The sequence below is a fragment of the Amphibalanus amphitrite genome, unplaced genomic scaffold (genome assembly GCF_019059575.1).
Source record: "Amphibalanus amphitrite isolate SeventyFive unplaced genomic scaffold, NRLGWU_Aamphi_draft 002259F_arrow, whole genome shotgun sequence".
Classification (NCBI taxonomy): Eukaryota; Metazoa; Arthropoda; class Thecostraca; order Balanomorpha; family Balanidae; genus Amphibalanus; species Amphibalanus amphitrite.
This window is the reverse complement of record NW_024883744.1, coordinates 11,615-32,094: the sequence shown is the minus strand read 5'-3', so window position 1 is coordinate 32,094 and position 20,480 is coordinate 11,615. Positions and strand designations below refer to the sequence as shown.

At 53.5% G+C, this 20,480-nt stretch overlaps 2 protein-coding genes and 1 long non-coding RNA gene across 8 annotated transcripts; 1 reads left to right on the top strand and 2 right to left on the bottom strand.

Moving 5' to 3' along the window:
• Positions 1–59: 59 nt before the first annotated feature.
• Positions 60–20,044, bottom strand: LOC122376717 (ciliary rootlet coiled-coil protein 2-like). 6 transcript variants are annotated; one of them, XM_043356653.1, is made up of 2 exons: positions 19,994–20,044; positions 60–2,848 (listed from the first exon to the last, which is right to left on the bottom strand). In XM_043356653.1, exon 2 carries the CDS (start codon positions 2,785–2,787, stop codon positions 454–456), a length of 2,334 nt encoding a protein of 777 aa, XP_043212588.1. In that variant the 5' UTR covers positions 2,788–2,848; positions 19,994–20,044; the 3' UTR covers positions 60–453. The 6 variants fall into 6 exon arrangements, with proteins under 6 accessions (XP_043212588.1, XP_043212584.1, XP_043212585.1 ...); XM_043356649.1 differs by lacking the exon at positions 19,994–20,044 and adding an exon at positions 19,884–19,902; XM_043356650.1 differs by lacking the exon at positions 19,994–20,044 and adding an exon at positions 4,602–4,636.
• On the bottom strand, positions 8,027–11,301 carry LOC122376720 (uncharacterized protein K02A2.6-like). Its single transcript, XM_043356656.1, has 3 exons — positions 10,984–11,301; positions 8,335–10,734; positions 8,027–8,065 (listed from the first exon to the last, which is right to left on the bottom strand). The coding sequence occupies exons 1-3, from the start codon at positions 11,299–11,301 to the stop codon at positions 8,027–8,029; spliced, it is 2,757 nt and encodes a 918-aa protein (XP_043212591.1).
• Positions 13,633–17,630, top strand: LOC122376718. The gene is made up of 2 exons (XR_006255689.1): positions 13,633–13,817; positions 16,320–17,630. It is a non-coding gene; the product is annotated as an uncharacterized LOC122376718 (long non-coding RNA).
• Positions 20,045–20,480: the final 436 nt, after the last annotated feature.

The following is a 20,480-nucleotide window of genomic DNA, read 5'->3' as shown; positions in this document are numbered from 1 at the left end:
TTTGTCATACCTAATGTAAATAGTGTAACGGGCACTTATATAATACCTACTGACAAAAATAGTCAAATTTAAATATATTTCATATTTATGACACGCGGTTCAACATGAACAATGTCAGTCACATATAACAAAACACTTTGGAAGCATGCGTTGCAATTTGTACTGGATAGCGATCAGATCAATGCACCTGTTGAACAGATGCTAGGTGTCGTGAAATCCTAAACTCACTAGTGTCGCTATGATGATATTCGTTCGTGTTTCTCGCATCACCGCAGCATCTATCATCTATCTATCCTCTATCAGTCATCTATCAAAGGTAGTTACCACGAAACTAATCGCGAGTTCAACTCTCGCACTGTCGAAATACCTACCACATCAGGTAACATTGCAGCCATCGAAGACACTGTCAAACAGCAGGTAATGCCTCAGCCGCCACACGCAGTCTCGCGTCCATCAACTCGCCCAGGTGCGGTTCGAGTCCTGCGCCGCGTCCGGACTCAACTGCCGGCCGCCGGCCGAGTCCGTGCGCCAGTTGAGAGTCTCTATCGTCCCCCGCAGGGCGCGATTTTCCTCCTCCAATCCAGCAATGAGTCGCGTCTGCTCCTGAAATCGTCGAATCGTCTCCCGCAGGTGGACAATCACATGTTCCTGCGCCTCCATGTGCGAGCCCATCTCGAGCATCAGCGAATCCTTCCTGGCGGAGAGGACGGCGTCTTCTTCCGACACGGCGGCGGACGGTGACGGCGACGGCAGGACAGCGAGCTTGGCGCGCAGCTCATCGTTCTCTCTCCGCAGAGCCGCGATCTGGCAGTCGCGCCGGCTCACCTCCTCCTCCATGTAGACCTTCATCTGACCCAGCTGGTCCTTCAGGTGCACGTTCTCCTCCTCCACGGCGGCGATGGCGGTCTGCAGCTCAGACAGCAGCGTCTCGTCCACACAGCGGGCCTCCGCCGCGGCAGAGGCCACAGAGGCTCGCCGAGACGGACTGGCCCGCTGTGAACGGCTGGGGCTGCCTCTCCGCGAGCGCGGCTCGGCCGGGCTGCGAGCCGCCGCGACCGACACCAGCAGCTTCTCCCGCTCGCGCTGCAGGCCGGTCACCGTGCGCTGGCTCTTCTCCAGCTGACGGCGGCTCTGCGTCAGCGCGCGCTCCTTGTCAGCCAGCTGTGCCTTCAGTCGGCGCAGAGCCGCCATCAGCTCCGGGTCGGGTCGGCTCGGTGAGCTGGACGCCTGCAGCCGCCGCAGACGACCCTCCGCAGCGCGAACCTTGGCATCGCAGGCCCGCCGGAGGTCAGCCTCGCGAATGGAGGCCGCCTGAATCTCCTGGTCCAGACGCTGTTCCGCCTGGACCAGCGCCGCGCGCAGCGAGCGGAGCTCTGCGGTGGCTGCAGCTGCCACGTGCTCTGGGGAGCGGGTCGGAGGGCGCGCTGGGGAGACGGCGGGGGAGCGCGTCGGCGAAGCGGGAGCGACTGTCTGACAGGAGACGGTCGCCACTTGAGGACGAGCCGTGCGCTCACTCTGTCTGGGAGCACCGGCGGTGACCGTGCTGCTGCAGCGGGCGCACGGAGCAGCCTGGCGTTGCGCGACCAGCTCGTGCAGACGCGCCACCTCGTTGCCGGCACGCTGCACCTCCTGCCAGCGGTGTTCCAGCTCGAGTTCGCGCCGGCGCAGCTGCTGCTCTTGGTGTCGCTGTTCTCCGGCAACCGGCGCGGCGGCAGGTGCCGCCCGCTGCGCCGCCTGCAGCTGCGCCCGCAGCAGCCGCTGCTCACACTGCAGGTCGTCCACCACGGTCTCCAGGTCTGCGCGCTCTGTCTTCAGCTGCTTGAGCTCGCGATACAGCCGGGCGTTCTCGGCGTTGAAGCCGTCCAGCAGTCGGTTCTGCTCCTCCACTCGGTGTTCGAGGTTCTTCACTCGCGAACGCTCGCTCAGACTGCCACGAAGGTCCGGCGACGGTCGCGAGCGGAGCTCCTCAAGTTGCAACTTTAACGAGGAATTCTCCGCCATGAGATCTCGTACGTGTTCTTCCCATTGTGTCTTCATTTGTATCTCACTTTCCAAGCTGCTCTGTTTTAACAAGATCATATCAGCTGTGAGATTCAGATACTTCTTCCTTTCCTCCGACATCAAACTCTGCAGAGTGTAGCCTAGCGCCGGCTCAGACACGCTGAGCTTTCCGCCGCCGCCGCTGCGTGCCACCAGTGATGTTGGTTCGTCCCTATCGACAGCCTTTTGCGTTCGAGAGAAACGCACACGTCGGTTTGCCGACTCCCCTTCCTTCAGCAGCGCGGACTCTGAGGCGGCCCCGGAGGCGGGGACGGGGGTGGCCGGACTGCATGCCTCCGGCGGCCGGCGCGGACTAGGAGGCGGTCGACCCGCCCCATCGCGGTCCGGTAGGGAGCTGGAGGAGAGAGTGCGCCTTCCCAGCTCGTCGACCTCGCGCAGGATATGCGCCATGTCGCGGGGCCGCCCCTGAGTGAGCCTTGGCGTGGCGGTCCTCGAAATACCATCCAGGAACTTTTCAATTTCATCCAAATCAACAGGCTTGGGAGAAAGTCTCTCTTGCTGCTTCGCCTGTTGTTCACTTTCCTCGGATTCGTCTTCATCTGAGCTGGCGGTCTCCGATGACTGGTCTGTATCAGACTGAGTCTGGTTTGAGGTTCGGTCAGAACTGGCCTGCTCTTCATACCAGTTGTTTGACTGTTGTGTGTGTTTAGGATCACTTGATGCAGGTTTCACAGCCCCCTTATTCAGGAGCTGTGGTAACAACTGAATCAAACTGTCATGGTCCATCACCAACCCTTGTCATATGCAGTCCCTTAAGTAAAAATTTGACCATCAAAATTTGAATTATCTGAAAAACACAAAAACAACCAGTGTTATAGCCATAGGTAAGTAGTGTTAAATGGAAGACTTAATGGAGTTTTTTTCCTAACGAAATGGATCTGTTATCCTAAAAATGTGAGTTATACAAAATGGAATTTTTTATGAAACAGATACCTGATCTGAACTGTAGCTTAATGGAGCCTAATGAGAATTGAGAACCAGCTAAGTAGGTATATACTGAACATATCATTCAGATCATGAATGAGCCCTACAAAGTAGAGACACCAGTTTGAAACAGTTTTCATAGGTAGGTATAACTGGAGCAATTCAGCATGACAGCATCATCATATACACCAATTAATGAGGCCTGTTTTGGCTGTTTATCAATCTATTTTCAGCAGGACTGCACTAAGATTCAAATAAGCAACACATCTGAGCAGGGGCTCTGCAACTGTCTAGGTATTAGGGGTCAGGGGGTCCAACCCCAAAATGTACACTCTCAGGTATTCTCTTAGCAGACGTCACCCGAGCTGCCATATCCAGTTAGGTAGGTTAGGTTGTAGGTTTGTAGGTTAGGTTGTAGGTTTGTAGGTTAGGTTGTAGGTTGTAGGCTGGTAGGTTAGGTTGTAGGTTGTAGGTTGTAGGTAAGGTTAGGTCAGGTTAGATTATGTTTTGTTATATATTTAACCGTGAAAAGACAATTGTTGCGCACGTGAGACGTAGATATGGCAGCTCGGGTGACGTCTGCTAAGAGAGTACCCACTCTCATACATAACATTAGGCTGCATTACAGAAGCAAAATTATTGGGGGTCCAGTCCAGACCCCACCACTGACCACAGACTCTCCCCTCCCCAGGTGGCAGAACCCCTGTATAGTGTACCTGTCAAGTCAGTGTTGACTGTCTGAGCATTGCCAGGTCACTATTGATGCAGAATGCATACTTTATAGAAAGCAAGACAATTTAATAATTCATTACATGATCGCAAAGCAAGTAAGGTGGCTTTTTTTATTTGTAATTCTGTAATATTTACACCTCAAGTTGCAGAACGCTGACAATTAACAGCTTGACTTGATTAAATTTGTTTCAGAAAAAGCCTAACCCGAACCACAGCTCACACAGCACTCAGCAGCTGTTGCCTGTTAGTGCCTACCATTTGCCTCTACTTTGACATATGAAATTGATGAAATTTGGTTGGAGCATATTGATACATTGTAAAGTTTGTCAGAGATTCGAATTGGAGAACCTTGACCTCCTCAGTTGGTGACATACCAGGGAAATAAGCTAAAATTAGAGCGCTCTATTTATTGCTCCTGCCCCATGTTGAAGAGATACCCCTAAAAGCGTGATCTTTTATCGGCCCTTACGCAGCAAGGCAGTAATTCTCAGACCGGTGGATGGTATCAATAGAAAGAGAATGCGTCAAAGATTAACATGAATTAATTAAAATAACATTAAAATGTTAATTAAGCGTGGAAATTAGTCCCAAACATAAGCTAATTATTGCTCCTACCTCGGCGACGGCGCTCCCCGCAGTCGGCGGAGAAGCTAAAATAAAAGCCACCATCCTCCTCCGTAAGTCAATTTTAGAGCGGCCGAGTGGGCCGATGCGGGGCCACCAAACTGAGGTGAGACGTGGCTAGTAATTGCAAACCGCCATAGAAATCAATATCTTAACCCTCGCCGGCCGAGGGGGGGGCGGGTGCCGCCCCCCCCATAGGGTTTTTTCGCGATAGCTCCGAACACGCTGGCGATAGAGAGCTGAAACTTGGCATACCTGACCTTTGATCCAAGCCGGATCTTTTGACACCAACCGCATTTTTGGGTCAGGTCAGGTCACTGACCTATGACGTCATAAGTGAACCTCTGCACGGTCTTCAGATGTCGCAACTTCGCAACGCCCTCACTGCCAGAGGAGATGTCACAGGGAAATGAAACTTGCAGGATCTAGTATCCATTATGAGTCCTACAACTTGTATATCTCGGATTTTTCCTAAAGGTCATATGAGGTCAGGTCATTTTCGTGACCTCACCATTATAAGTCAATGGGGAAAAATTCAAACTGCTATTCTGGCGCCGGGAACGATCTCCAACTATCTCAAGCACACAGAATCGTGATTTGATGCACTCCTTGCAAGGTTAGATGCGTCACTTTTGCAATGTTGACCTTGCGTGACGTCATTTATGACGTCATCAAGGTCATATTAGTTTTTCGTCAATAACTCTTGATCAAATTGAACTAGCGAGTCGGGAAAGCCACCAATGGACGCAGGAAGACCTGCCGAATCGAATGATATGCGACATGACCTCTTTCGACCAACTTCGTGACCTGGGGGTGCTGACCTGACCTTGACCTGAGGTCAACACCCCAAATTGACCTGACCCGGACAAAAAGTATATCATTCGACGCGCCTGAGCGAGACGAACACGATGCTGCCAAAATCGGCGCTCTGCGGCCGTTTTTTGCGAAGTTATTCACCAAAAACTGAACCGTACCTTGGGGCACTTGACCTGATCTCAGAGGTCACCGGTTGACCTAGGACCTTAAAATCGGGTACCAATCTCTGCGTCTCGTAACGGCGCACACGCTCGTTTTTTCCGCGACGCGCTAGCTCCACCAGGGGCGAAACGGCGAGGGGGGGTCGTACCCGCCCCCCCCCCCTCGGCCGGCGCGTATGTAGAAAACCAATAGGTCCGGCGAGGGTTAAGACGTACAATATGGGATGATTACTCTGAAGCTGGAGTGAAAGCATGAGTAGATTGCAAGAAACGAAATGCATAGATGGGTTGAATTATGTACAATAGGCACAGCTCAGATGAAGCCATTTCTATGATGTTGACATGACATATGACATAACCCTTCCTCTCCTCACCTATGACCTAAGTGCATTGGCAGTTACCGGCATAGTTTTTGAGCACGAGTGTAATTCGCCATCGGACCGCAATACATGTTGCTAGGCTGCTGCAATTACAACGAACATACGAATACTGCCTTCATTTGTAGACGTTTGTCTTTTAGGCGGTCTTTGACGTGCAAGGGGGCATACCTGTCGACAACTTGAGTTTCTCCGAATTTCAAAAACTCCCAGAATTTCAATTCCTTATGCACTGTTGTAGGTACAGCTATGTTCACAAGTTTTCGTTTCCTCCTGTTCTAAAAAGGATGATATTTGTCGATTTCGTGCGTCGCTGATAGGAGGGTGCGTTTAATAATTAGGCCCAACGCTTTCTGCATCCGCGAGTACCTTCAAAAGGGAACAACAGTTTCCATTTATTACACTATGGGACATGTGACAAAATGACCACTGGAACACGCATGAAACGGAGCTCATATTCCTAAAAATGTCTACAATCACTTCTTTTCTGACACTATTAGCAAATACCATCTCAAGTTAGGTGGTTGACAGACAGTCAATGGAGATCTGGGGAGACTGAGTGATGCCAATTCACCACTTAACTGATAATGAGGGCCGAGGGAAGAGAAACATGCAACATGCACAACTGACAACTTGACAAGTGACAAAACACTACCACTATTGCGCAGTGCACAACAAATTACAGCAGCCAGCCCAAAAAATGCTTTTGGTGGCTAATTGCAAAACAAGTCACTAATAAATGTCTTAGTTGCAGCTGAACACTGCACAATAATCACACTGTTCACACATTGAGTGAGATGCCACAGGTGGTTTGAATCACACTTTGGTTCAACTGCAAATCTGAAGTGTTGTCATGAGGTTCATGCCTCCATGATCACAGCACTTTGGTTTTGGTTGGCATAACACTTGTAGTCTGCAGAGTTCCACATGAACTGCAGACACCTCATCTGGTGGTCTTCATGTTGCTCAACTTCTTCAGGAGGCAAATGTCGACCACCCAGCGGAAGCATGGTCCTGCAGAAAAGAAAGGTAATGCATAAGGTACATGTTATAACGTGAGCTCTTTATTCACAACCAAAGCCGCATTGCGTTAAACTTCCTAGAGCGCCAAACACCGATCGCTACTACCACAACCGCGCTCCGCGCGGGCCGGCGGCCGACTGCTCTCGAACCCCGCGTCTGCGCGCCGGCGCCGCCAATGGCGTCGCCAGGCCCCCAGGCAGGGGGGAGCAACTGGCGTCGCCAGGCCCCGGGGCAGGGGGGGAGCAGCTCGCGACACCACACCCTGCCGCCCTTAAAACGGAACACATTCACTTTGACCTGCCGCCCTTAAAACGGAACACATTTTAAACCGGAACGTGGAAACAAACACATTACGCGTCGGAACGTGGAAACAAACACATTACGCGTCGGAACGTGGAAACAAACACATTTTAAACCTCGGCGATCAGTCGCCTCGGGCACCTCCGGCGCCGAGCGGAACGGCGTTGCGAGGGGCCCTCAGTGTCCCCGCCGCCCCTGCCGCCGCCGTCACCGCCACCGCCGGTGTGACTGTAGCCGCTGAGGTCACCGGTATCACCGCCGCCGCCGAGGTCACCGGCACTACCGCCGCTGCTGACGGCATCACCGCCGCCGCTGAGGTCACCGGCACTACCGCCGCCGCCGGGGTCACCAGCACGGCCGTAGCCACCGGGGTCACCGGCATCCCCGCCGCCGCCGAGATCACCGGCACGGCCGAGGCCGACTGCTCCCCGGTCACAGGCCTGACCGGCGACGCCGGCGCGGCTGCCGTCACCGAGGCCATTGGCGCGATCGTCTCCGACAGGGCGCCCGGCGCTGCCGCCGGCGCCACCAGCCCGGTCACCGCCGGTCGTCGCTCTGACGTCACCGCCGGTCGTCGCTCTGACGTCACCGCCGGTCGTCGCTCTGACGTCACCGCCGGTCGTCGCTCTGACGTCACCGCCGGTCGTCGCTCTGACGTCACCACTGGTCGCCGCTCGGACACTACCGCCGGTGGCCGCTCTGACGTCACCGCCGACGCTGTTCCCTGGGTCCGCCGCCGCCGCCAACAGCTGGTCAACGTGGCGCGACCAGATCACGTGTCCCACGTCCACTTCATACGACACGGGACCGGGGCGGGCGACCACCGTGCCGCGGACCCACTTCTGACGACCGTCATACGAGCGGGCCCACACTGTAGCTCCCACGGCGAATTCCCTGCTCCGTCCGCCGGCCGTCTCACGCTGCCGGTCCCGAGCCGCCTGCAGAGCTGTCTCGGCGCTCGGAACCATGAGGTTCATACGAGTGCGGAGGTTCCGCCCGAACAGCATCTCAGCGGGAGTCCGTGCGGTCGCGGCGTGGGGCGTCACTCTGTACGCCATCAGAACTCGGGCGAGCGCCAGTTCCATGCCTCCGCTGTCGTCTGCTGCCAGAGTCGCCTTCAGTGAGTTTTTTAGCGAGCCGACCGCTCGCTCCGCCATCCCATTAGACGATGGGTGATGGGGCGCCACTCTGACATGTCGGATCCCGTTAGAGCTGGCGAACTGGGCGAATTCCTGGCTCGTGAACTGTGGGCCATTGTCCGTTACCAGCACCAGTGGTAGTCCGAGACGAGCAAAAACCGTCCTCATCACCGCTACGGTCCGCTCGGACGTGGTCGTCTTCATTGGGATCATTTCAGCCCACTTGGAGAAACTATCCACCATCACCAGGAACCAGGTGCCCTTCAGAGGTCCGGCAAAATCGGCATGCACCCGCTGCCACGGGCCGTCCGTCGGCTCCCACGGGTGCCGTGTCGCCTGCGGCGGCTCAGCTCGCTTTGAGACGCACGCCTGACACCCGCGAGCCAGCGCCTCCAGCTCAGCATCGAGTCCCGGCCACCACACAAAGCGCCTCGCCAGCTGCTTCATGCGAGTGCAGCCGAAGTGACCCTCATGCAGCTCCCGCTTGACGGTGTCGCGCAGGCTGCTCGGGATGACGACTCGGCCGCCCCAGAGCAGACAGTCGGCCTCAGTCGTCAGCTCCTCTCGGCGATTCTTGAAGGGAGCCAGGTCCGGGTCCACCACCGCCGGCCAGCCCGATCGCACCGCCGCCAGAGCGCGGGCGAGCGCCGGGTCTCGGCGCGTGGCCACTGCTATCTGCTGCGCGGTCAGACACGGCCCCTGCTCGGCGATGAACATTACGCCGCCTCCGCCGTACGCCGCCTCCTCTTCTGCCGACAGCCGGTTCTCCGCCTCGTCCGGCACCGACAGACGGGACATCGTGTCCGCCAGCCTCATGTCCTCCGTCCGGCGCAGCTCGATCTTGTACTGATACGCCGCGAGCTGCAGCGCATACCTTTGCATGCGAGCCGCCGCCAGAGATGGCAGCTCACGGTCCGGGTTTAGGATCCTGGAGAGCGTCCTGTTGTCGACCACCAGGGTGAACGGCCGACCAAACAGGAACTGGTGGAACCGCCGCACTCCGAACGAGACGGCTGCGGCTTCCCTCTCCACTTGGGCGTACTTCCTCTCCGTCGGAGTGAGCGTTCGGGAGGCGTACTGTACCGGCCTCTCGAGCCCCTCGGGCGTCACTTGCATCAGAGCCGCTCCGACTCCTGTCGCACTGGCGTCCGTGACGAGCCGCAGCGGCAGCACGGGGTCGTACCGCATCAGGACCGGCGCCGTGGACAGCATGTCCTTCACACGGCGCACTGCCGCGGCGCACTCCGCCGTCCATGCCCATTTGACGCCCGTCTTCAGTAGCGCGTAGAGCGGCGCTAGCACGGTAGACAGGTTGGGCAGCAGCCGCTGATAATAGCTGACTGACCCGATCAGAGATCGCAGCTCCTGCACGTTCCGAGGGTCAGGTGCTGCTGTGACGGCCGCCGTCTTCTCTTGCACCGGGCGCAGACCCGCCTCAGACAGTCGCCAACCGAGATACACCACTTCTCGGACTCCGAACTGGCACTTCTCTTTCTTGAGGCGGACGCCGTTGTCCTTCAGCCGCTCCAGCACCCGGTCCAGCCTGTCCATCAGCTCACGGTCACTGTCGGCGCCGATCAGCACGTCGTCCAGGTAACAGACGACTCCTGGAAGACCATCCAGCACCTGGTCCATGATCGCCTGGAACTGCGCTCCACAGGTGCTGATCCCGTACGGGAGACGGTTCATCCGCATCGCACCACGGTGTGTGGTCACGGTGGTCATCTCTCGGCTCTCTTCGTCCAGCTCACACTGGAGATAGGCGTTCCTGCAGTCCAGCTTGCAGAACTTTTTCCCTCGTATGCTGGCGAATAGCTCCTCCGGCGTGCGCATCGGATACTTCAGAGGCTGCAGCTGCGGGTTCACCGTGATCCGATAGTCCGCGCACAGCCGCACGCCGTCCTTCTTGGGGATGGGTACGAGCGGCGTACCCCATCCGGAGAAGTGTCCAGGAGGCACCTTCTCGGCGATCCCTTGATCCAGCCACTTGTCGAGCTCCCGCTCGATATCTTGCTGTAGCGCAAACGGCACCGGTCTGGCGCGTCGATAGACCGGTTTGGCGCCTTCCTTCAGTCTGAGCGCCACCTTCACCGGGATTCTGCCCAGTTCTTCTTTGAACACCTCACGGTGTTTGTCCATCACCTCCTTCAGCGTCGGCTGAGTCGCCACCGGGCACACGTTCAGCGTCTCCAGACCCGACGCCGTCCTCAGCGCCTTGATCCACTCTCGTCCCATGAGAGGTCGGTGAGAGCCCATGTCGGACACGACGAGTCGCAGCCGTGTCGCTCGGCCGTCCGTCTCCACGTTGACGTCGGCCTCGCCTCGCAGACGGATTTGCTGGCCGGTGAATGACGTGAGGTGCAGCTCACTCGGCCGCAGCGTCAGACCGGGGATGTGAGTCTCCGCGCTGATTATAGTCACCGGTGAGCCAGTGTCGATCAGCATGGTGAACTCCTGGCCGTTCACCCTGACCGTCGCCCACTCAGCTGCGGCTGGCTGCACGGCGCTGACTTGCCAGTCAGCCTGGTCGCCGTCCTGAACCAGCTTCACGCCAGTTCGCTGTTTGCCGCAGTCACGCTGCAGATGCCCACGCTCTCCGCACCGATAGCAGCGCGGCGCGCCGGCCCGCCATGGCCGCGCGCCGGCCTGCCGCGGCTGCCCGCTGTCCTGCCGTGGCTGCCCGCTGTCCTGCCGCGGCTGCGCACCGTCCTGCCGGGGCCGCGCGCCGGCCTGCCGCGACTGCGCGCTGGGACAGTGGCGCCGCCAGTGGCCCCGGCCGCCACAGCGGAAGCACGTGTCTGGCCCCGGGGGCTCGGTCGGCCTGACCCTCTCCGTCCGCTGCGGGCGTCGCACCAGGTGAACTGCCTCCCCGTCCGTCTCGGCCGGCGCCGGCGCCCCTGACAGCCGCGTCGTCAGATCCATCACGTCCCTGTGCGCCCGTGCCGTCCGCCGGACGTCCTCCAGAGAGAGGTCGTCACCCTTTAGCGCCGCCTCCCGGACCAGCTTCCTCTGTAGCTCACCTCGGCTGCCCAGGACGCATCGGTCTCTCAACTCACGGTCCACCTGCGCCGGCTCGTAGCCGCAGCGCAGGATTTGCGTCCGTAGTCTGCCCAGGAACTCCTCCAGACTCTCTTCCTGCTCCATTTTCATCCCTTGAAACTTTCCTCTTTCCGCCACCACATTATTCTTCGGCACCAGATACCGTGTTAGCTTCCTTTTCAGGCGAGCAAACTCGTCTTCTCCCTGTCTCTCGGCGTCCTCCTCAGGCAGTGAATCGCTGACATCGGCGAGGTCCGGGCCCACCAGGTGCAACAGGACTGCACACCGTCTCGCAGGCCCTTGAATGTCAACAGCGATCATATACCGCTCCAATGCCCGGAGCCACTTTTCAAAGTCCGTGCCTGGACGGTACGGCACCGCAGACACTATCTGCATCCCCGTTGGATCCATCGTGCCGCCGCCCTCTCACCAGCACGTCGTTTCTCCGGTCGGCTCGCCGCCGCTCCACCGTCGGCCCGCAGCCGCTCCACCGTCGGCCCGCGGCCGCTCCACCGTCGGCCCGCAGCCGCTCCACCGGCGGCCCGCAGCCGCTCCACCGGTCGGCCCGCAGCCGGGCGTCACCGCTCACACCGGCCGGTCACCGCTCACACCGGCCGGTCACCGCACACGCCGGTCGGTCACCGCACACGCCGGTCGGCCACCGCTCACGCCGACCGGTCACCGCTCACCGCGCCGCCCTGCGCCTGTACTTGGCGCTGCAGCTGCGGTTTCCCGCGCTTTTCTCGACGGGGGCGTCACGTGGTAGTGACGTCACACGCACGTCACCGCGCGCGCATGCGCACTCGCCCCACACCGCCCGGCCGCGCGCCAGCTTCCCGCCGAAATTGCCCGCTTCGGGGACCAGGCGCCTCAAACCGCATTGAGGCCCTCTCCGCCGCACCGATCGGCCAATCACACGCGCTACCACAGCTGCGCGTCACCCCCGGCCGACCAATCAGCGTGCAGGACGCCGACGCATGCGCCACGCACACCACACTGCCGAGGCATCATGGCCGCCACGAATTTCGGCGATCACATGGGAAACCCTGCCAGGACAACGGCCGCCGCGCGACAGGCACACTACCAGCAGCAGCGCGAAAATAAAAATACTAAGCAATACTAAGCACTAAGCATTCGTACTAAGCAACGTTTGCGCCCTCACCGTCCGTGGCCTGTCCGCCCTCGCTGACCACCGCGCACTGATCACTGGCCCGTTTCGCCATCACTCGCAATCACAGCTCCAAGGCTTCACCTTGATCTGATCCTCGTCGCCAGGATGTTATAACGTGAGCTCTTTATTCACAACCAAAGCCGCATTGCGTTAAACTTCCTAGAGCGCCAAACACCGATCGCTACTACCACAACCGCGCTCCGCGCCACGGTACATAGAATACTAGGTAACACCGGTTTGTCCGCTCAACACAGGGCCAATGGTCACCACTTTCTTCAGCTGACGTCTGTGACCTTGAGCTGACCTAGGATGATAAACAGCTGACATTTTAGGCCATTTGGAGCTCACTTGACAGCTGAAGAGCGTGATTTAAAATATAAATATTTGTCAGGCACTGACAAAAGATATTATTTACTAGTCATTTTTTAAGCACATTCTGTCATAAATTAGCTGACTCCCTCTGGTCTTCCACACGGCAGAAAATGCAAGTGCAAATTCTGCCGTCTTGAAGTGAGCCAAACGCTTATGATACACATGATCGTTTCTCTCAGATCACAACGGAAACTGCGAGAAAACAAGAGAGAGTCGGACTCTACAAATGAATGAATTTGTAAGAAAAGTAGCTGCATTTTTTCCTGTGGAAATGTTGACTTTGAAAACATTGGCCATCAACTTTAAAATTGCCCCCAAATATGAAAATGTGTGAATTGACAAAACAGGCAATCTGGCTGTTTTTGCCCAAGTTTGTTCATGATTGAGAGAGATTCGATGCGAAAATGCACTGATATATACTTTTGAAAGCGAGGTCTCGATCAGTGTATTAATTTTGATTTTTAACTTAACGCTAGTCCCACTTTTCCCTCCAAGAAAATATATTTGTCAATTTTTCAATAATCATATTATGCGTCATTGCTTTAAAAATAAAGAGAGTCGGACCGTAATTCTTTCAAAATGACTGATCGTGCTCAATATCTATCGGAATATATCAACAGATTGGCCAGACTCATTGGCTAAATATGTTTAAATTGCATTTTTCTTACTTTCTGCAGATTTTCCTGCAAAATTTTACTGTAGTTTAAGCTGCGTTTCCTGCAGATTGTGTTCACAGACCAATGGGAGACAAGTATTTCTTCATCAACAGGTTTATTCGCCATCAATTGGTCTAGCGGGTGTTTTTCGTATGCGCAGCTTATGTCACAGTTGCGTAAGAACACCTTCGCTTTAAATCATGGGTATTTCTTTTCGGAATATCAAAGGTCAATGTTGATTGTTTCATAAGATTTGTGGTGGCGGGATTATCGTCATTAACTAATTACTTGATATATTTTAATGGGGAGTGGTGTAGTGCCCGCACGACTGTTGACTTTCATTGTAATTGCTTGAGATGGTTCCTGGGCCGCCTCAGATAGCAGGATTGTGTGTCAAGTAGGTATCATGGCCTGACAGGAAGGTGGGTACCCAGACCCCTAGCTCAATATTAATCTCAGATGAAGCCCGTATATATGTCTTAGAGCTTGTTGAAGTTTTAACCTCACCTACATATAACCTAACATAACCTGAAATAACCAGACATGCTAGAACCCTTATTTTGGTCAAATGCTGATGAGCAGAAAAATATTAACTTTTTGACGATTTGCCATGCCTACCTATTGCTATGTCTGGATGAGGGTTTCTCGGTTACTGTGTAGATAAACTATGGTGAAGATAAAAAATATCATCTACCCTAGCCTAACCTTTGCGTAGGTACTAAACTACCACTTTTGGTAAATGTTCAGAAAGAGTGATTCACTTTTCAGGCATACATTTTGTACATTCTTGCACTATTTGACATCCTGAATCCAGATATGATATTTACATGTGATACAAATACAAAACAAAAATCAAACCTTACCTAACCCCATGCCAGACTGGAAAACATCCATACACTACGCCGGATGCCCGTGAGACCATCTTGCGCCGAAATTCGGCGCAAGCGATTTTGCGCCGAAATTTCTGAGTGATTTGAGCCAAAAATTAGGTGCCTATTTGTGCGAAAATTAAGCCCTTTTCATATAAAGCACATGTGCACATATACTGATCAAGGCTATATCAACCAGGCAGAGTGTTTCGGGGCTTTGTACGCTATCCCATGTTTGAGCGTCCGAATTGGTTTTTATTTCCACGTAAACCCAATACCTCGGTGGGAGCCAGCGAGGGCCCGGCAGCGGAGCAGCACGTGCTCCGGCACATCAGCCTCTTCTCGGCTCACGCTGCAGAGCGCCGCTGGGCACCGCTTGTCTGGGCACTGCTGACACGCGGCGGAGTGGAGACAGCCGATTCGGTGCCGTATTGGAGCGAGCTGCCCCGGTGGCCCGCCCTCATCTGGTGTACCGAAATGGCATCCTCTCGGTCCTCTCCGGGGAGAGGGAGCGGCGGCGTGCTCCCAAGGAGTGCCTTGAATAGTGATTCTGAGCAGTTGTCGCGCCACTGATGCGAGGCCGCACAATGAACCGCCCTGGTCAGCGATCGGGCGTTTGAGGGCAGGGCGGCCGCCAGTTTTGCCAGATCGTCCACGCTCTCATTCCCCTCGATACTGCAGTGGGCAGGAACCCACTGCTATTGCTTAACGACGCTTGGCGACGTTCAACAAGGTTTTCCATGCCTATCTCTACGCCGAAGGTTGAGGCCTCACCTGGGCGGCCGTTCCTCCGCTGAGTAGACTCAGGGCGGCTCGCCAGTTCGAGCACGCGACGACCGGGGCGGGGACGTCTCGTCCCGCAACCTCTCCAGGGCTGCCCACGGGGCGAATCTGCTGCTAGATTGACCAGCGTACCGCATAAATTTGGTGACTGTCTTTCGCCAAAAAATTATGCAACCGCCCTACACCGAAAAATTCGTCCGCCGCCATGCGCTGAATTCGGCGCATGCCAAGTTACGCCGGACGTGCGCTTAAATTTTCGGCGCAATCCCGCCACTACGCCGGACATATTCGGCTTAACGTGTATTTTTTTCCAGTCTGGACCCCATGTTGCATATTCATATGAACCGTAGATCAGATATTTTTTGAACAAATACCCATCTTTCATCCTTTCAGCATGCCTACAACCTACTAAACAGCCTTGGTATCAACATACCATTCGTACTTTATCTACACATACATATTGATATATGGGGTATGTTTGGTTCAGTAGGGTATAGTAGGTCCAGAGGCGGATCCAGCTCAGAGTTTTTTTTTTGGGGGGGGGGGGGCATACCATAACAATTTATCGATTCTTTCCATGCATCGTCCATAGGCGTAATGTTAAAATTATGCCGTTTGGGGGGGGGGCAAATGCCCATTTTGCCCCCCCCCTGGATCCGCCACTGAGTAGGTCAGGTGCCTACATGCTATCATTTGTCATGCTTTGATTTCAGGTGGTGTGTCTTGTGGGCTTTATAGTGGGCTTTGTGGCCCTCTCTAAGTGCAAGGGTTAAGTGTTGATGCACATAATGCAATGTGTTTTTTTCCATGGGCGCAGGAACCTCACGTAAAGTGTGGGGGGGTGAGGGGGCAGAGAACTTCAATGTCACTTTGTGGGAACCCCAATACCCCTATGAACAAATTCTTTGCAGTTTCGTGCTTATCTCACCTTGCAGAACAATTTCTTGCTCTTAGTTTTGAATTTAAATGAAAAATAAATATTTTACTTTAAAAATTAGCATAGCTGAAAAGTGGGGACATCCCCCCCCGATCCTAGGCCTATGTTTTTTTCCTTAATGGTACAAATCATCCAGATTCATATGAGAAGGGTAGGTAGCTACCTACAAAATCAAATCAATGCCTCAATTGTTTATTGTTTTATTACAATAAGTCCCTCCTCTGCCAATCACACTAAACTATCTACTGTCACAATGCAGTGTGCGTCATGATTTCTCAACTCTATGCATACAATATATTTCCATTTGTCAATCACATATTGTTTTTTTTTTACAGGCTTTCCGGTTATGACTGAGGCCAGCATCTCACGTGTCCTGGCTACGCCAAATCACTGCGGATGCCGGATGCCGAGGACCGGAGAGCCAACCGCTTTTAGGCGTGAGCTCTGTGGCGTGGCTCGAGTGATCACCAGGTTCTGACGGCTACGGCGCCGTCGACCTGGTTGAATAGCTGGGGCCTGGACGAGGGTGCCCTTAGTACGGTGGTCGATCGGTTACGTCCGAGGGGCGCTCGAACACGCTGCCGTCGCGTGGCTGCCGGCGGCCGCCCCCTCGCACGTGAATCTCCTGGAGCGAGGACTGCGGGAGGCGGCCGCATCATCACCTGTGTCCGCGCTCAACACCGTGCCACGCACTAATGGCGGAAGCCCGACTTTCTCCGATGGAGGAGAGAAGCTGGACGCTGGCTGCCAGGCTGCTGGGGAGGGCGCTGGGTCTGCCATCAGGGGACCCCCTGCGCGCGACCGCCGAGGCCTCGGCACCGGCGCGCCTGCCTTCGGTCCGAGGCTGGAGATTGCGAGGCCGCCAGGCCTGGGCGAGAGCGAGAATCTCACCGTGGCAACACCGCAACAGACGGCTGGCGTCACCTTCCGGTTGGACGTGTGCCCGATCCGGGCTGGGGTCACGGCGGCGGAAAGGGAAAGCGTGGCTACGCTGCACCTCGCGTTCCTGCCCCTGTGTGCTGTCCGGCTTTGGACGGACGGATCTGTGGAGGGCGGAGTCTTCAGGCGCTGGGCGGGAGCCGTGCTGGTCTGGCTGGACGAAGAGGTCGAGGAACTGCGGGCCCCGGCCGGAGAGCTGTGATATAGCTACCGCGCGGAGATGGTGGCGCTGGTGACCGGTCCGGAGACCGTACTCGGAAGAGACAGAGACCAGGACCTGCGGTCCGTACCTATCTGCTAACCGTGCGGTAGTGCTGGTGTAGTGCAACATTTTTGGATGGCTAGCTACATTTCACGATTAAATAGCTGGTACGTTTCAGTGCAGGTGGCGTGACGAACAATGTATCTGTTGGCCACTTCTGCGGCCGCTGCCATTTCCCACTCGAAGGCGGGCGCGCTGTTTGGCTGGGCCGGCAGGATGTTCCCATTATGTGTCGACGACGAAGCGAGTATATTCATGTTCTTTTAATGCACAGAAGTCTGTTGTATATTTGAAGTTTTATTTTAGGTTGACGATTGCGAAGGGCAGATTCATCTTCTCTCTTTCATTTGTGTTGCCACTTTAGCGTTCATGTTTGTCATAAGTGTCCTGGTCCGGCTTGGTTGTCATCTTTATTCGTGATTTATTTTATTTTACGAACATGCTGGTGATCAATGCAATACACTTTTGATTAATAATACTGCTTTAGCTCTGATCCTTTGTGGTATGTCTTGATTGTACTACTGCGATAGTGATTTTTCCTCACCAAAATATGCAGGCAACAAATGTAAATGCTGCCAAAAGTTTGTCATTGCGTGATGTATCTAAAAGACATCAAGTTTCTGAACGTGGTCGTGTACTACGCAACCGGAAACTCAATAGGACGTGGAATGCTGTGAAGCAAAACTACAGAAGTGAGGCTGGCCACGCCAAAATCAAGTGAGATATGTCTAGCCTTTCTTCAGCCGCCAAGGCTTCGACAGACTATCCGCGGGTTCGGTGTCTCTCGAACTACGAAGATTCAACGTCGTCCGGCCAATCCTGGTTAAGGTCAGCGGGGACTTAGCTGTGGTTATGGAACAGGATTGGCCGTCCGAGAGACTCCGAACCTGGGGTATGTTGCAGCGCAGCTATGTCGACCGAGTGTCGTCGCAAGCTGCCCCACTCGACGAGAAAAAGTAAAACCGTCCCGTCCTAGGCTGACTAGGCTTAGCTAGGTGGCAGCACAGTCGCGCCGGCAGGGGGCAGTGCCACAACCAGCCGACTGATATTTTCGTGTGACGTCAGAACCGGTGCCTCCCTGCTCCGCGCGGGCCGGCGGCCGACTGCTCTCGAACCCCGCGTCTGCGCGCCGGCGCCGCCAATGGCGTCGCCAGGCCCCCAGGCAGGGGGGAGCAACTGGCGTCGCCAGGCCCCGGGGCAGGGGGGGAGCAGCTCGCGACACCACAGTACAAACATTATCTGCTGAAACAGCTCCTTCTGTTGGCTGTTATTAAACTTTTAACATAGGTAACATAACAACATGTATTCCATGTATATTACATTTGTTGAAGTAAAATACTGCCGGCTATTTCAAAACCAGAAAATGAAATTATATTGTGGCATAATTCACCTGCTCAGCTATCAGTATCAAATAATAATTAATTTAATATTTGGCATATTCTATATAACACATTCATAGAATATTCTACTTCACGTCACAAGGACTCACAATCTTTCTGTTGGGTGTTTGATTGACGCATTAACTAAGTTTGTCTTAGCTTTTATTATTGCAAAAAATTCATATTGCATTATTGTATCAAAATACTGCCAGCAATAACAAAACAAGAACATGAAATGCCAATGAGCAAGCCGCCTTTCCTTAAAATGGATTACTTTGAAAGGAATTTTAGTTTCTTTTAAGGAAAAGGAGAAATGATTATCAGGTAATTATCAGAAAACCACTCAACCAGCAAGTGGCTGGGTGGTTTCACAGCAAACATCAAGCCAAAACATATACTTACATCTATCTAACAATTGAGCCATTTGACTACTACAAGGATATGTGAGCAAAATAAGAATCCAATTATCCAATGTTGACTTCCTTGCAAAGTTTATGCCTTATTTTATGAAAATGTGTCACTAGAATATGATACTTATCATCGAATATTATTTAATTTACGATTTATTTCGATCGGAATGCACATGGACTCCTGCGCCATTTTCGTCGACGATGAATATGATCGTGTTTCATGAAGAGATAAGGGGTTTCAATGGTCTTTCAAAGCAATAATTTGATGCAAAAATTTGTGGGAAATAATATGAAGCTGGTTCAAATGGCCATCAACCATTTAAAACACCGAAAATACTCACAACTCCGTCCCGACGACCACGCAGCACCGCGCACGCCACACCACTGGCACAATGCCAAAACTGCTGTCACAGCGGAAATGTTTTTTTTTCTCGATTGCAATTGTGGAATTATTTATTAAACAGAAGATGATCTTTCCGAAAAACCGACTGATTTCATACACAGATGCATGGAAAATAAAAAATCCCGGTAAGTTTATTTGTATTGTTTTGTCGATTTTGACATGCTCCTAGTTTGCAGCCATATTTCGATATGTTCTACAGGGAGTTCAGAATTATTTCAGGACCAATCTTTTCCTCATTCATTTTCCCGTCGATTATGAAATTTTTAGAGCGGAACAATTGGTTTCCAGGCGGTCCGAGCGGTTTTCGTGAGAAGGGTGCAAAAATCGGCGTCATTTTTAGAGCCTCGACACCAGCTCAACACAGGACCCTATGGGAGACGGTGAAGTAGCGGGAGCAATAAATAGAGCGCTCTAATTTTAGCTTATTTCCCTGGTGTGTCACCGACTGTCCTTGAGTCTGGAAATTGGAGAAGGCAAGCTAACCGCCTTTCTAATGCAAGGAATACCATGAAAGCAAATATAAAAACAAATTATACAATTTAAGTAAACAAGCAAACATAAAAGGAAACCACAAGTAAGAAAACAAAGGCATTTAGCGTAAAATAAAAACATTTACCAATATCTTCTCCTCCGTAATTGTAATCATTCAGGCAACGCGTGACAAAACGCGCCACATACGCAACAATTTTAACTCCATTAGAAATTCCCGCGTTATATTCTACTAGCTACCGTCGCTGGTCCAATGACGTCATTCAAATTAAAGAGATATTTTCTACCTATTATTTTTCTTTATCACTAAATTTATGACTACTTAGGTATACAATTTCTTTGTGACTTCACTAAAACACTGCATAGTGGCAAATTTTTACCTTACGTTATACCATCCCTCCCATCGCCTCGCCCTCTTTTCCATAAGAGATTTGATTCATTATTGAATGCCATTTTCAAACCCTCATGTTCAATCAACCACGGTGACTATAAATACAATCAACTTTCTTTCATTTCAAATAATTGCTTAGCCAGACCTAGGAGAGTTTGAGGTCACATCGGTCACGTGACATCGTTCTACCTCACCTTTAGGCATAGGTATTCAATATTCATTA